At 30.6% G+C, this 15,968-nt stretch overlaps 2 protein-coding genes across 2 annotated transcripts; both read left to right on the top strand.

The window, feature by feature from the left end:
* The first annotated feature begins 405 nt into the window (after positions 1-405).
* Positions 406-2,774, top strand: LOC130472421 (probable E3 ubiquitin-protein ligase HIP1). The gene is made up of 4 exons (XM_056843327.1): positions 406-702; positions 1,053-1,151; positions 1,429-1,572; positions 2,394-2,774. Exons 2-4 carry the CDS (start codon positions 1,107-1,109, stop codon positions 2,592-2,594), a joined length of 390 nt encoding a protein of 129 aa, XP_056699305.1. The 5' UTR covers positions 406-702; positions 1,053-1,106; the 3' UTR covers positions 2,595-2,774.
* A 7,319-nt stretch (positions 2,775-10,093) lies between these two features.
* LOC110782568 (transcription factor bHLH95) lies at positions 10,094-15,194 on the top strand. Its single transcript, XM_021986734.2, has 3 exons — positions 10,094-10,439; positions 13,092-13,553; positions 14,985-15,194. The coding sequence occupies exons 1-3, from the start codon at positions 10,134-10,136 to the stop codon at positions 15,078-15,080; spliced, it is 864 nt and encodes a 287-aa protein (XP_021842426.2). The 5' UTR covers positions 10,094-10,133; the 3' UTR covers positions 15,081-15,194.
* Positions 15,195-15,968: the final 774 nt, after the last annotated feature.

Raw genomic sequence — 15,968 nt, 5'->3', positions numbered from 1 at the left:
CAGCGAAGATATAGATAAAATAAGAAAGAAAAAAAAACATAAATATTCTAATGAAAAAGTGTAAGATGGTAATATATCTGCTAAAAATGGAATGAAATAAAAAAAATTGAACATTGTGAAACATCGAAGTGTGAAAATGAAACAATTAAGGAAGCATATCAAGTTTACAAAACAAGACTCCAAAAAAGCAATAAATAAGAAAATCAATCCGGATTCTTTCCAAATAAATTAAATGCCACTACATTGTTTACACTTTACACACATGGAAATAAATCAGAAACCTTCAAAAAAAAATGAAAATAGAAACAAATCAGAAAATATATGGTAATAAATCATCATATTTACACTGATCCTTCTAATTTTTTAATAAAAATATTCAAACTAATCTCAACCCTTCTATTTCATATACAACAATAGATCCAACGGCTCAGAAAAATCACATTAAATTAAAATTTCAAAAAATATATAAAAAATTGGATAAAAAAATGAGTCAAATAGCAATAGTTTCATAACTCACTCTCACTTTCAGAGTTTCAGTCCCCGTTTTCCCTCCCTCACTTTCTTTCTCTCTCTTATTTTCATCCGTTGCAGAAGTTGGCTTTGTCTACTCAAGAACGCAACCAATTCTCTGCTAAACTCAATTCTTTCGAATTCCAATCAATTTCTTTATCATTACTTTCAAATATACTTCGAAATTCAAAGGTATAACTTTACTGCTCTCGCTTACTTGATCATATAATTTTTTACTGTTTCTTTTAATTACGTATATTCTGGGTTTTTCTTTTGTTGAATTTGGTTGTTTTATGGTTCAATTTTCAGTTTCTTTGCTTAATCCCTGCATTGTTGTTGTTTGTTTTGTAATTGGGTTTTGATTACTCTGTTATTGTTGAGTTTTAATTGATAGGATTGTGTCAGAAATGTGAAATTTTGTTTGATTAATTATGAAATGGGGTGTTGCAGAAATTGATTGTTATATTGGAATTTGTTCTTGATCAAGATTATCATTACATTTAATTTGTTCTTGTTAATTGATTTTAATTCATTTGTAACAGCTAACAATTGCGACTCCAACATTCTGGTTTCCGGAGGCTGTATTTTTGCAGGACATGCATAGGGATTTGAGACTTGATGTAGATAACATGTCCTATGAGGTAATTAATAATTCCCTACTCATTTCCATGTTAGTACTCGAAAAGTTTTAATAAAACTCTACAAGGTAGAGTTGTATCTAAACCATACATTTTAAAATCAATGGATCATATTGATGAGAAAAAATAGGTGGAATTTTGAAAAGATAATATATGAGCCATTGATTTTTCATTCAATGGTTGATATGCTCAAACTCTACCTTGTAGAGTTATTTTAAAACTCTAGAGGATCCAAAACCCAACTTTTCCGGTTGACAATGCTAAACATATATGTCTTCAGGAGTTGTTGGCTCTAGGAGAGGAAATTGGGAATGTTAGAACGGGTTTTAACAAGGAAACCATTACGAAGTTTCTAAAGCGAAAAGTTTATGGATGTGATGTCGAAAATCCTATTTCAGAACCCGATACATGTTGCATATGTAGAGTAAGTAATCTTCCTCTAGATCTGGTTGGATATATATATTTCTTTTATTTCAAAGAAATTGTAACACTTTGATTAGCATGTTTGCCAAGATAAAACTTTGACTATAATTATCTCTAATTATCTATTATTACTATATACTAAAAGAGACACCAGGAATGACACGTGTCAATTCCTGGTGCGATTTTTCACCGCCAAAATCACTTTCCCAAAAAAAGTGTATCTGTTTTATTTTATTTTTATTCTCTACCTTTTTTTATAAACTATTTATGTATGGAAATAAAATTTAGTTTATAAATTATGGCAATAATAGATACGACGTAATAATAATTATTCTAAATTGGTAATATTTTAGTCAAATCGCTATATTAATAATGAAAAATATATCACTCAATATTTTAGTCAAATTAACACATTAGCATTTTAAATATGCATATTAGATGAATAAACTTAAACGAGTATGTTAAATACGAAGTATGTTATAACTATGCAGTAATTTGGGGATATTCATTTAAATATTTTGTGAAATTATTTTATCAAAATCCGTGCGTGCACGGGATCTAATCTAGTATTTTTCTAAAGTTCTTAAAATTTAATATTATGGAAGCTTACAATGAAATCACTTCAACCGAAAGCATACATTTTAGTTGATAATATTACGGAGTAGTTTTTTTATAAATTAGTAAAAGTATATGGTCAAAGTTGGTATGTGAATAATGGCAAATATTATTTTGAAATGGAGGAAGTATGTTATATATAGGCAGTAGTATTTTTCTGCCCTTAATTAATTGTTATGCTGACTTAAAACGTTACCATGATCACAGGAAGATTATGTGGAAGGAGAAGATATTGGAGAGTTAAATTTTAGGCACGAGTTCCATGCAGATTGTATCGAGCAATGGCTCACCGTAAAATACATGCCCGATTTGCCAGATGAAGGGGCTGGATCCGGATGTATAATATGCTTCAGCACCCGTAATTATAGGTTTAGAAGTAGATTAATTTATAGTTTTACCCATCTTTAGCAATTTGTTGCTGGTTGCTTTAGTTAAGCACCATCATAATTATTGGATTATTGGTTAATTATTGGATTATTGGTTTTGTTGTTGTAACTGAATAATTAATGTGCACTTTGTAAGTGTACATATAGGCTTGTAAGTTATATAGTTGATCATATGTTATGCTTCAATATAGATGAAATGAGTATTTACAAACTTTTCAAAACATGAATTCGTTGAGAATCAAGGATTGCCTTTAAGGCTTCCACCCTTGTGGCAGCTTTGCAAAGGGTTCGACTCTCACTGAGGCTCCGTTTAGTATGGCGTAAAACGTTTTCATGGAAAACGATTTTCTCCTTTTCAATCATTTTACGTTGTTTGGTTGGGTAAGGGATGTAAAACAATTTTACATGACTCCCTCAAATGTGGAAAACCCTTTTTCATTTGAAAGGGAGGGAAACCACTTTTCCTTCTTTCCTCCCTATCCCCCTCTCCGGCCTTTCTTCCACTCAATCTTCACCATCTTCTCCCATTTTCCTTTAAGTTACCCAACAAAGTAAAACTAGTTTGGAATTGTGTTTTCCCTTGAAAATTATTTTCCATGAAAAATCATTTTACATTGAAAACGTTTTACGCCCTATCAAACGGAGCCTGAATGCATTGAGGTGACAAAGCCTAAGGCCTATGGGTAGTTGTGAAAAAATGGGTAGTTGTCGATCAACCTGACTATTATCCTCGTATAAAAAAAGATTGTGTTCTTATAGGAAGAAAAAACACTTAATTAGAGGCGTTAGAGAAATCACCATCGAAGAACTTTTAATTGAGGCTCAATATCCTTTCATATACGTAGTAAGTGTTTTTATACTTCTAATGGTGAGTCCTAATATCTACTACTTTGTATGTACTTTTAGATGTATTTTAATTTCATTGTATTCATAACGGTAACGATTCATAACCTCCCACACGTTTCAATTGCTTGTACTAATAAAACAATTTCATGAATTATATTCGTAACTAAAGCTTGTTTAGTCTTAAAGGAACTAACTTAAGCTTAGTTAGTACTCTGTATATAAAAGTTAACAAAAATCACTTAAAAGAAGATTTGGGCAGGTGCAACAATAATGAAAGTTACAAAATGAAAAGGATCTTTATAACATAAAGTGCATGATAAATAATGAAGGAAATCCACTTTAAACAAGTTTAGAACAAACTAACACAAGTCACATATTACATCAAGCTAATTTAAGTTCAATTCAATTTTTGAATTGCATGTAAAACTTAACAGCGCGTCTCCTGTGAGACCAGTCACACCATCAACTTGATGGTGTGACGAGCGCGAAACCAATAGCGTACCTTCCCTAAAACTATAAAAAAAAATAACAGATCTAAACTATAGAAGTAACATACCTAAACTAAAAAAGTACCTCCTCTAAAATTATATTAAAAAAAAGTAACATGTCTAAACTATAGAAGTAACATACCTAAACTAAAAATGTACCTCCCCTAAAACTATTTCGTATAAAAAAAAGTAACATGTCTAAACTATAGAAGTAACATACCTAAACTAAAAAAGTACCTCATCTAAAATTATAAAAAAAGTAACATGTCTAAACTATAGAAATAACATACATAAACTAAAAAAAATACATCCTCTAAAATTATTAAAAAAAAAAGTAACATGTCTAAACTATTGAAGTAACATACCTAAACTAAGAAGGTATCTCCCCTAAAACTATTCCGTATAAAAGTAACATGTATAAATTATAGAAGTAACATACCTACACTAAAAAAAAGTACTTCCTCTAAAATTATAAAAAAAAAGTAACATGTCTAAACTATAGAAGTAACATACCTAAACTAAGAAGGTATCTCCCCTAAAACTACTCCGTATAAAAAAAGTAACATGTATAAACTTTAGAAATAACATACCTAAAACTAAAAAAAGTACCTCCTCTAAAATTATAAAAAATAAGTAACATGTCTAAACTATAGAAGTAACATACCTAAATTCGCAAGTGTGAACTGGTCTCACCATCAGTTGATGGTGAGGACAGTCTCATATAAGAATTTGGGAAAACTTAATCATTATATTTATGCATGTAACGGTACTTTGTCTAAAGGGAGAAAATTTCGTCCTAGGGTCTCCACTGCTCGACGCTCACATCATGGAGGAGATAAGTCGTAATATGGAACCGGAATTGATCAATGTATAAGTGGTTACGTTTCACACGATTTGAATCTTGGACGTGCTACATTTTCAAACTTGATTTGCTCACTATTTACCAACCGAGTTATGTGTCAGGTGGTAACGATTCCTTTCTCTTCCTTTTAATAAACAACTAGTATTTGTATCACTACAAAATAATCATTTCATAGAGATGAGGAATTTCATCTCTAAATAATCCAAATCCGTCTCGAAAAGATGATTAGAGGCGGAATTGAGATGGAAATAGGACGTCCTTATAGAGGGAGTCTCAAAAATTTTAAGACGGAGAAAGCATTTGAGAAGGCATTTTTGAAACTCCATATACAATCCGTTACAAATTTGAGAAGGCATTTTTGAAACTCCATATACAATTCCATCTCAATTTAGGGGGTGTTTGGTTCGCGGATTCTTGGTATGAGATATGGGTTTAGAAACCTAGAGGCTAGGGGAAGTCGGGTTTGGCTCATACCTTTACCCATGTTAAAAAAGGGGGGGGGGGGGGAGAACTCATCTCCATAAAGAATCAAACACATGATATTAAAAATCAAGTCTCAAACTCATACCAGCTACTCCAACCCTATACCAGTGTGCGAACCAAACTCCCTCTTAATTTTAGAGACAAAATTAGATTAAGTCACGTGCATGCACGGATATTTTAAAATTATTTCACTAATATTTTATATTATATTTGACTGAAATAATCTCTTCCTAAAGGTATTGCATAATTAATTAATTTTGAGCATACTCGATCATTTAATCATCTAATACTTAGTATGCAATTTTCTTCCTACTACGTATGTATTACTATTTTATATGTTTGTTATCTAATTTGACCAAAATATTCGATATGTTAATATGCTGATTTGACCAAAATATTGAGAAAATATATTTTCCATCAATCTATTATTAATATAACGACTGACTAAATTATTACGGAGTAGCAAGAATCATTTTTCACAAATTATTATGTGGCATATATTATTTTCATAATTTATTAACAAATATTTTTTCCCCATCCATAAACAGTAAATAAAAAGAGGATAAAATATAAAATAGAAAGATTATGTAAAGATTTTTTGGAAAACGTTTTTGGCAAGAGAATTTTGCACCAGGAAGTGACACGTGTCATTCCTGATGTCTGTTTTAGTATAATGTAATACAAATAATTTTAAAAATTTCTCTGAAGTTTGAGATGCTTAATTATAGCATCCCTCTCAAAATCCGTCTTTAATACTCCTTCTGTTTCTTTTTGTTATTTACGTTTGGCTTTTTACACGTTTATTAACAAATAGTTAATGTACATTGAGATTCTTCTATTTGTTATTTAAACAAGACAAATTATGTTTATTTATTATGTTTTCACTTTTATCAAAATTCTAATATTAGGAAAATGAGAAAAATTTAATGTCCCAATAAAAAAGTGTGAAAGATTAAATGACCCAAAAAATTTAATTGGTTAAAATAATCATTGAACATAAATTTTGATAGAATATTAAAATATTAAAATATTGATGTGATAATATAAAAGAAAATGTAAAGAACATTTTGAAACACAAAAAGGAAACGTAAAAACGAAAAAATAGCACTCCCTCCATCTCTTTTTGTTCTTTACTTTTGATATTTTTCATGCGTTTTAACGATTAATTAATATGTGTTGAGATTCCTATATTTTTTTATTTAAACAAGATAAATTACGTTTATTTATAATGTTTTCACTTTTATCAAAATTCTGATATAGGGAATATGAGAAAGATCTAATGTCTCAATGAAAAAGTGTGAGAGATTAAATGACTCAATGAATTTAATTGGTTAAAATAATTAGTGGACACAGATTATGATAGAATATTAAGACATTTATGTGATAATATAAAATGAAATGTAAAGAACATTTTGAAACACCCAACAAGGAAAACGTAAAGAACAAAAAGAGATGGAGGGAGTAATACATAGTAGCGCATTTGTGGGTTTTGAGGAATTATTAATTGATTCTTTTTTAATATTCAATAGAAGCTTCTTTTATTTTTTTTATTTTTTTTTATGTTAAAAAGAAGCTTTTAGATTACTCATGATGATTATTCTTTATAACCGTCAACTGAACACAGGTATTTGGTGTCACAGAAAATCTTTCCAACTCTTCACCGACCATCTGCTGGGATAAACAAGAAAATTATTCCCATTAATTTTATTAGACCCAAAAAAAAAAAAAAATGTGTAAGTGGTTTTCTACATTAATTAGCGTGTGTTGTATTTTTCAATAAAATAAAATAATGCGTTGTATTTACCTAATATTTGCTTATTTTTCAGTTAAATTCAGATAAGTTTAATTCAGAAAAAATAAGTTTTTTCCATATAGTTTATATACAAATAAGTTCTTTTCGGATAATATAAGTTATTTTTTCAGATAAAATAAATTCAGATAAGTTCAGATAATATAAGTTCAGACAAAATAAATCGAATAGAATAAAGTCTAAACACAAATTAGGTTAACAAAATTTTAGAATATTTGAGTTAACCGTCAAAAGGCAAATGTTTATCCGTGTTAAAAAAAATTGTGCCCTGTCAATGGCACTTTAAGCTAAAGTTGTATATTTATATAGTAGCCAAAAATATACTGTATTTCTGTAGTTTTCATTATTGAATTAGGTAATTGTTTATTTAGGTAATGTAAATGTAAGAAATGTAAGGTACGGAGCACATAAGTTGAATACGAAGTATTAAAGTTTTACCATTAGTAAGCATGATTTATACATTTTTTAACTACATCAATATCATAAAGTTATTGAAGTGGTGGTTTGAGAACGTACAAAATATGTTCTGGTTTGGTTTTTTATAATTAGAAATCAAACCGCATACCGTAATAAATCATTTAATGTAAAATATACGATTTTTTATTTATTAGAAAATAACATACAATTTACAAAGGTCCAATAATATGTTCCTCGATAGGAAATCGGCTTAATTTAAGGTCTTAACTAATGAAAAAATAGAAAGGCCGGACACTGGAGTCGGCACTCGATCTCCTGTTTTTTATTTAGCAAATGAAATGATTTTCTCAAGCATTTTTTTTGATGTGTTTAATTTGACGTTTACGGCACGTTGTAAGTATTTAACCATAAAAGGCAAATCAAACCGTTTTAACGCGGTTTTATTTGGTCCGTTTTGGTGCAAAATGCGGTTTTGTTTGGTTTTGAAAAAATGCCGAACAATAATATTACGGTTGATCTTGAATTTCTTTCCAAATCGGACAATATTCCCCCCCCCAGCAAGATGTCAAGTCACCTGCCACCTAATTATGACACGTGGTAAGATAACATTAGTTGTTATTATGTTGTATAATATATATGATAAGATAATATACCAATAATCATGTGAATTCTTGGAGCATTTAATCATTTAATAGAGGAGGGAGGAAACGTGAGTATACATTTTCCTTCCAACAAATTAAAACGTTTTGATTGATTAATAGGGAAATGGCATAAAATTAAGGTACTCCGTATCAGAGTTAAGTAACAAGTGCTCAATTGTAATTTATTTTTCTTGACATGATTTAATTATAATTCACCACTAAAGTAATTTCAAACAAATGTAGATTATGACTTAAATATAGAAAAATCTAAAAGGTATTAATTAATTAGTAGTGATTTGTGACTTGTGAGGTGAAAACCAATTAAACTTTAACATTATGCAACAATCATTAATAATTAACCCTTAAGGCACATTCATTAATCATCAATAATTAGGGTCTATTTGTTATGGAGTACTATTTTTTTTTCTACTCCGTAGTTTGATTTTAATAAAGCTAAAAATAAAAATGTAGAAATCACAGATATTACTTTTAATTTTTGTTGTTAGTTTCGTAATCTAAGGTTAAATTCAACCTAAATCGTTTATAATACAATAAAATCAAAAACTGATAACTGATGATGAATTAACTGAAATTGCATGACAAGTATTTTTTTTGTGCGAATGAGCCACAAGGGCAATATAAATTACAAATGGGGGCGGGGGATTCGAACCTGAAACCTGTTATACACAGGCTCTCAGTCTTAACCACTAGGCCAAGACATCATTGGTAAATTACATGACAAGTAGGAGTAGAAAAAAATATTGGAATTGCCAACTTGGCAGTTGGCATTAAACAGAAAGAGTAGGACAAATTAGTGGGGTTGTCTTAGAAGGGACCCACTCAACCAAAGTTGGAAAATTCTGAAAGTTACGCGCTCAAGTATGCGTTATTTGTTTGGGAACCCGAGTAACGGCCTTTTGGGCCAGCACAACATATCATTGTATCTTGCCCTTTTCTTAACAATCCCTTAATTACTAAGCCAGTACGTACGGACTATTAGGGATCTGATTTTTGTAAAATTACGTTTTGAAAAAGAATTCAACCAAGTAAAACTAGAAGCCTTTGAAAATTATTAAATAAATCACATAAATTAATACTATGGAGTAATAATTTTCTTCTATCACTATAAAAAATTGTACCATTGACGGGAAATCCCGTCGCTAAAGGCCAATAATCGTTGATTAATGACGGGACTTCCTGTTGCGAACTCGTCCAATTAAACTATATTATTTGAAACCATAAACTAAACCAAATCGCTACCGCTAAAATAAGTTTTGTTTTCATTTTGGTGTGATTCAAACTGTACTGATCTGAACAGCTCTAACTAAGGTGAAAAGAACATGATTTTTGAAATAAAATATATTTCACTGGATGAAAAGAATGTACGCGATGTGTGTTTCACATTTCAAAATTCAAAGTTTATGTTTTCTAAATTATGATATTAACAATGAAAAAAGTAAGGTCATTTAGAAAAATACCAAACTTTTTAAGAGTTGACTTATGTAATAGAGATTACCCTTCGACCATTCAGCGGTTTATAAATAATAATAACAATGATGATAATAATAAGTTTAGTACATTTTGGCCACCCTTAAACTGCTAAACACTTATACTTCCTCCGTTTCGAAAATATCGCACCATGGTTGACTTTTACTCTTTTAACCATTATTTTGACTCTTAATATCTCAAATCGTGTGCAAGTAAAAATTATAAAAAATTAATATTTAGAAAATATATATCGATACGAATCTAACATGACACCACATGATTAAAATTTTCTTACGTACGAATCACAAAAAATAGCCAAAGTCTTAGTGTAAATAGTGTACAAAAACAAATGGTGCAATATTTCCGGAACGGAGGAAGTATATTTTTAGCCACCCTTTAATTTCTAACACCCCTCCTTTCCCTCCTTTATATATATCCTACCAAAACTCACTTAATTTCGATCTCTCTATCCTTGTTTCCCATAACCAAAACATCACAACAAAAAAACCTAGCATTTATTACCAAAATGTCTCATGAAAATGATGCTCTCTTGTGGGAAAACCAATCATGGGCAAACTTGTCAAATGATACTTCCGGTAATTCCGGTGGCGAGAAGGCGGTTTCATTGCCGGAGCAGCCAAAGGAGGAGAAGGAGAAGGAGAAGAAACGGGGACGAAGCGCACTGAAGAAAGAGAAGGGGGTAAAGGGAGAGAAGAAGAAAGAAGGAGAGACATCGGATCATATGCACATATGGACTGAGAGGGAGAGAAGGAAGAAAATGAGAAATATGTTCTCAGATCTTCATGCTTTGCTCCCTCAACTTCCTCCTAAGGTAAACACGTAAAACCATACTAATACTTTTTTTTTTTTCCAAACCATACTAGTATAACAACATTGCATGTACCCATGACTCAATGAGGTATTTGACGACCTAGTGATTAAGACTGGTAATCTGTGTACAATAGGTCTCAGGTTCAGAACTCCTTCTCTCATTTATAATTTATATTGCCCTTATAGTTTATTTACGCAAAAAAAATAATCACTTTACATGTCATTTTTTATTTTTTTTTGACATGTTAAAAGTTTTTTGGACTATTTGATTTTGTGTGTCATCTGTTATGGTGGTTAACTGGTTATGCTAATCTTCTTTATATGATTACTTATTACCATCCAAAAGAAAAACTTATGCTATCCTTTCCCTTTATCCAAATTTATCATTTTATCGACTACTACGTACTTTTTAGTATGGAGTAGATGTCTAAATATCTTGTATACACATTTCGTTATTTACATTGAGAATATTTATTTTTATATTATCACATAAAATTTTTAATATTTTATCAAAATTTAATTAAACTCATTGGGTATCTAATCTCTCACATTTTTTCATTGCGGCATTAAATATTTCCCATTTTTTCAATGTCATGTTTTTTTTTTATAAAAGTAAAAACATTATAAATAAACGTAATTTGCCTTGTTTAAATAGAAAATAGAGGTACCTTAGTTCACATTAATAAATCATTAAATTGCGTGCATAATACCAACGTAAATAACAAAAAGGACGTAAGAGCGTTTTTCTGTTTTGTGTACTCTACTTTTTGTGATTTTGTTTTGTTTTGTTTTATTTGGGATGGATTTTCTTTGGGATTAACAAGTTTTACCAGTAGTTTTCAGCAATCTATTGTATGCCCCTAGATATCTGGTAAGATTTTATACATATGTAGTTTGTAATTAAAATCAGTTGGAACTTGGATGCCTTTAGAAGAAAAGGCAATCTCAATAAAGTGAAGCATAAAAACTCACATCGAGGTTAAAGTACCAAAATCGTATCCAGGTCCATAGTTTTCAAATGAAATCAACTGTTTCAAGAAAACAAGGAAGAAAAGGAAAGAAATCATGAGTAATCATCCCATTAAATTACTCGTCTTTACGTATCATTTCCCTTTATTTATTAGTAGGCCGTTATAAATGCTTTTAATTACCATGATTTTGTGCGTAATTTAATTTGTAAGATGGAAAATAAGTAATTCCTCCGCTTCTTTTTGTTCTTTACGTTTTTTTTTTAGGTATCTCAAAATGTTTTTACATTACCTTTTATATATCACATAAATGTTTTAATATTATATCAAAATTTATGTCTAATTATTATTTTAACCAATTAAATCTATTGGGTTATATAATCTTTCACACTTTTCTATTGAGTATTAAAATTTTCTCATTTTCCCAATATCATAATTTTGATAAAAGTGAAAACATTATAAATAAACGTAACTTTCATTGTTTAAATAAAAAAAATAGAGGAATCTCAACGCACATTAATTAGTCGTTAATAAACATACAAAAGGCCAAACGTAAAGAAAAAAAAAGTGACGGGGGGAGTAATTGTTCATGGTAATTAATGCATTACATGAATCTTAAAGTTGTTTCACTACAAAAAATTGTACCATTAACCACGGGAAATTCCGTCGCTAAAGTCCAATAATCGTTGATTAATGACGGGATTTCGGATTTCCTGTCGCGAACCCGTCATAAAAAGAGGCAGTCGTTAATGGAAAATCTCGTCGTTAAACCGTCGTAAAAGACATTTGCGACGGTTGTTCCCGTCTTTGTTTGGTTGTTAGCTCGTCGCAAAAGGGCTTTTACGACGGAATTTTTGACCCGTCGTAATTAGGTTGTCGTTAAAGATACAAATTCTTGTAGTTTGTTCTACAAAATTTTATTCCAGTAAGGTGGAGGAGAAAATTTAGGTTGCATAGTTTAAAACCAAATTGTGAATTGAAGGGGGAAATCTAAATTCGCACAACAAGCAAGAACAAAATATTTTATTAAATTAATTTGTGGCTTTACCTTGAATTTCTACAAGGAAGTCCTATAGAATAGAGATATTCTTTTGTTTTTGTTACCCTATTTCATGTAAAAAAGTATGTATGTACGTTTCGAAAGAGATATTAATTAGAGAAAAAAGAGTAAGGAACTTTACTAATTAGAATCAACATTGGAGGTGAGGACATTTTTTTACAAAGTTGGTATTAAAAGTAACTCCTCCTCGAACTTGTAACACTACAAAATAATCATTTTATAGAGACGAGGAATTTCGTCTTTGTATAGTCCAGATCCGTCTCAAAATGATGCTTAGAGACGGATTTGAGACGAAAATAAAACGTCTCTATAGAGAGCGTCTCAAAACAATTTGAGACGGAATTCTTGCAAATCTATTACAAATTTGAGACGGAATTTTTGAAACTCCCTATACAATTTCATCTCAATTTTAATTTAGAGACGAAAATTAGTAATCCGTCTCTATTTTGAGACTTTTGTTGTATCTGTCTCAAAATCCATCTCTAATTGATGCATAATTTTGTAGTGTAATTTGAATCAATTTCTTGGATGTGAGAAAATTAAACCGTTCAATTTCAGATGCAATAAAAATCCAAATATAATTACTCCGTATATTATTAATGGTTTAAATATTGCATGAGAACAGGCAGACAAATCAACAATTGTTGATGAAGCAGTGAACTACATAAGAACCCTAGAATCCACACTCTTAAGGCTTCAAAAACAGAAGTTAGCTGAGACAACAACCAACCCACTCCTCCTATTGGAGCCCTCGGTCGCGGCCTCGTCGAGGTTGGCTATGTTCTCTTCAAGGGAGACATTCATGGCTGACCAAGTTTATTCTATCAACAACAACTCGAAAAAGGTACATACGAACACCACCTTCTCCACCACGGCTTCTCGCCTTCCGGTGGCAATACAAACGTGGGGGTCTAACAATGTGGTGCTTAGTATTTGTGGCGATGATGCAATATTTGCGATTTACGCACCAAAAAGGCATGCTCTCTTTATTACTATTTGTTGCGTTTTTGACAAGTATCAAATTGAGACTATTTCGGCTCATATTTCTTCGGATGTTGATCGGACTCATTTCATGATTCGGGCTCGTGTAAGTTTCTTTTTCTTTTTCCTTTTGTTTTTTTTAACAGAAGAATAATATCGTTAAGAATAATCATCCATACAACACTACAATAATTTGTATCTTTAACGACAACCTAATTACGAACGGGTCAAAAATTCCGTCGCAAAAGCCTTTTGCGACGGCGCTAACAACCAAACAATGACGGGAATAACCGTCGCAAATGTCTTTTACGACGGGATTTCTATTAACGACGGCCCCCTTTTATGACGGGTTCGCGGCAGGAAATCCCGTCGTTAATCAACGATTATTGGCCTTTCGCGACGGGATTTCCTGTCGTTAATAGTACAATTTCTTGTAGTGCAAGTATCTACTTAATAAAATAGAATTGTATACCATAAATATTTTCTATACTTATAATTTTTGGACAGGCAAATGTAGCAAATTAGTCTCGTAGTTAATAGTCTAATGTGTAAATTAACCATATTACGTTTTAATTGGAGCAGATTAACCGACCCTCGTGTTTGGACTAATGTGCAATTAACTAGGTTACTAATTGTCTTTTTCCGTCCAAATTGCACCTGAAATTAAAAAATTTCCAAACAATTTCAGGCATTCAACTAATTTTTCACCTTTCTTATAATTTATTCTTGTTCAATTTCAGCTAAATATTAACTTTTCTACTTTTTTTAACTAGTTTTTTCATAAAACTTAGGCAGAGTATAAATATTACTCCGTACTTTGTACTCCCTCTGTCCCTTATTATTCTTTATGTTTGGTATTATACATGCGATTTAACAATTACTCCCTCCGTCTCTTTTTGTTTTTTACGTTTTCCTTTTTGGGTATTTCAAAATGTTATTTACATTTCCTTTCATATTATCACATAAATAACTTATTATTCTATCAAAATTTGTGTCCAATCATTATTTTAACCAATCAAATTCATTGGGTCATTTAATCTCTCACATTTTTTCATTGGGACATTAAATTTTTCTCATTTCCCAATATCAGAATTTTGATAAAAGTGAAAACATTATAAATAAACGTAATTTATCTCGTTTAAATAAAAAAATTGAGGAATTTCAATGCAAATTAATTATTCGTTAAAACGCGTGAAAAATACCAAACGTAAAAAACAAAAAGAGACGAAGGGAGTAATTAATTTTGATAATATTCCTCTTGTTTTATTTAAACAAAAATTACGTTTATTGATACGGAGTAATGCTTTCACTTTTATCCAAAATATGACATTGGAAATGCGTGAGAGATTATCAAGATTGACATCTGTTTTTTAATATATCTAGACATATTTCTAATCGGGTTTGATTCTTCTACACCGTATTATTAAACACAAATATGACATGATACAATGTCGATCGATTACGATCAACCCAAATCACTTAACCTCTGTGTTATATTCATTAATTAATCATTGATTTGTTAAATTTAATTACACAGGTTGAAGATGGGGCTGTTGATCAGTTATCAGAACTAGTTACCGTGGAACAAATATACAAGCGCGCAGCTGCAGAATTAGTGTTGTGGGTCAACTAATTTTTATGTCGATCACAACCAATCAAGGAGAGATACATGATGAGAAATATTTCTTCTCATTCTTCATCATTCAAACTCTAGCTTTATTAGCTTTTTCAAAAGGAGAAACCCTTTTTTATTAGCTTTTTCAAAAGGCGAAACTCTTTTTTATTAGCTTTTTCGTTGTTTTGGCTTTCAAGTTTGAGACAATTATCTAGTTGGATTGAATTCATTTTGATTCGAAAAATCAATTTAAGTAAGGGTGATGATAAAGGTCGCAATTTGCGACAACATTTAATTGTCGCAATCTTACGTGTCGAAGTTTAATTGGTACATAAAGGCGCCACGTAGGATATTAGTCATCACAATATTTTTACTATCAATGCAAAAAATTTACTATGAAAATATGTAAATAAGGTAATCGATATAAAGAAAGAAACAAATTAGAATATTAAGATTTTCCTACCTTTATTTTAAACATGTATAATAGGATATATAAGTTAAATATTTTAGATTCCAATTTAAATCATAACACATAAGCATGTCATGTCATCATTGTGACACGGCTTAAAGGTCGCATATTGCGACCTTTATCATTTTCGTTTAAGTTATAACATTATACTATGTATTATTGTTAAATATGTTCTTTCATGAGAGTGTTTGCATTCAATTCCTCCTTCTGTTTTTGTTGGTGCATGCAATGGGTTGGAAAACCGTTTTATTAATGTTGGAAAATAACTCTTTCGAAGATGAAAAACATTTTTCTTTTTGAAAGAACGAAATCACAATTTTTTTTCTTTCTTCCTTCTTGCTTCCCCTTTCTTTCTTCCTATCCATCACCACCAACTAGTTGGGTGCGAATGGGCAAAATGAAGAACATGTGCCCTGCATATGCAAGTCAATGGCCTG

This window comes from Spinacia oleracea, chromosome 4 (genome assembly GCF_020520425.1).
Source record: "Spinacia oleracea cultivar Varoflay chromosome 4, BTI_SOV_V1, whole genome shotgun sequence".
Classification (NCBI taxonomy): domain Eukaryota; kingdom Viridiplantae; phylum Streptophyta; class Magnoliopsida; order Caryophyllales; family Amaranthaceae; genus Spinacia; species Spinacia oleracea.
This window is presented reverse-complemented; position numbering and strand designations above follow the sequence as displayed.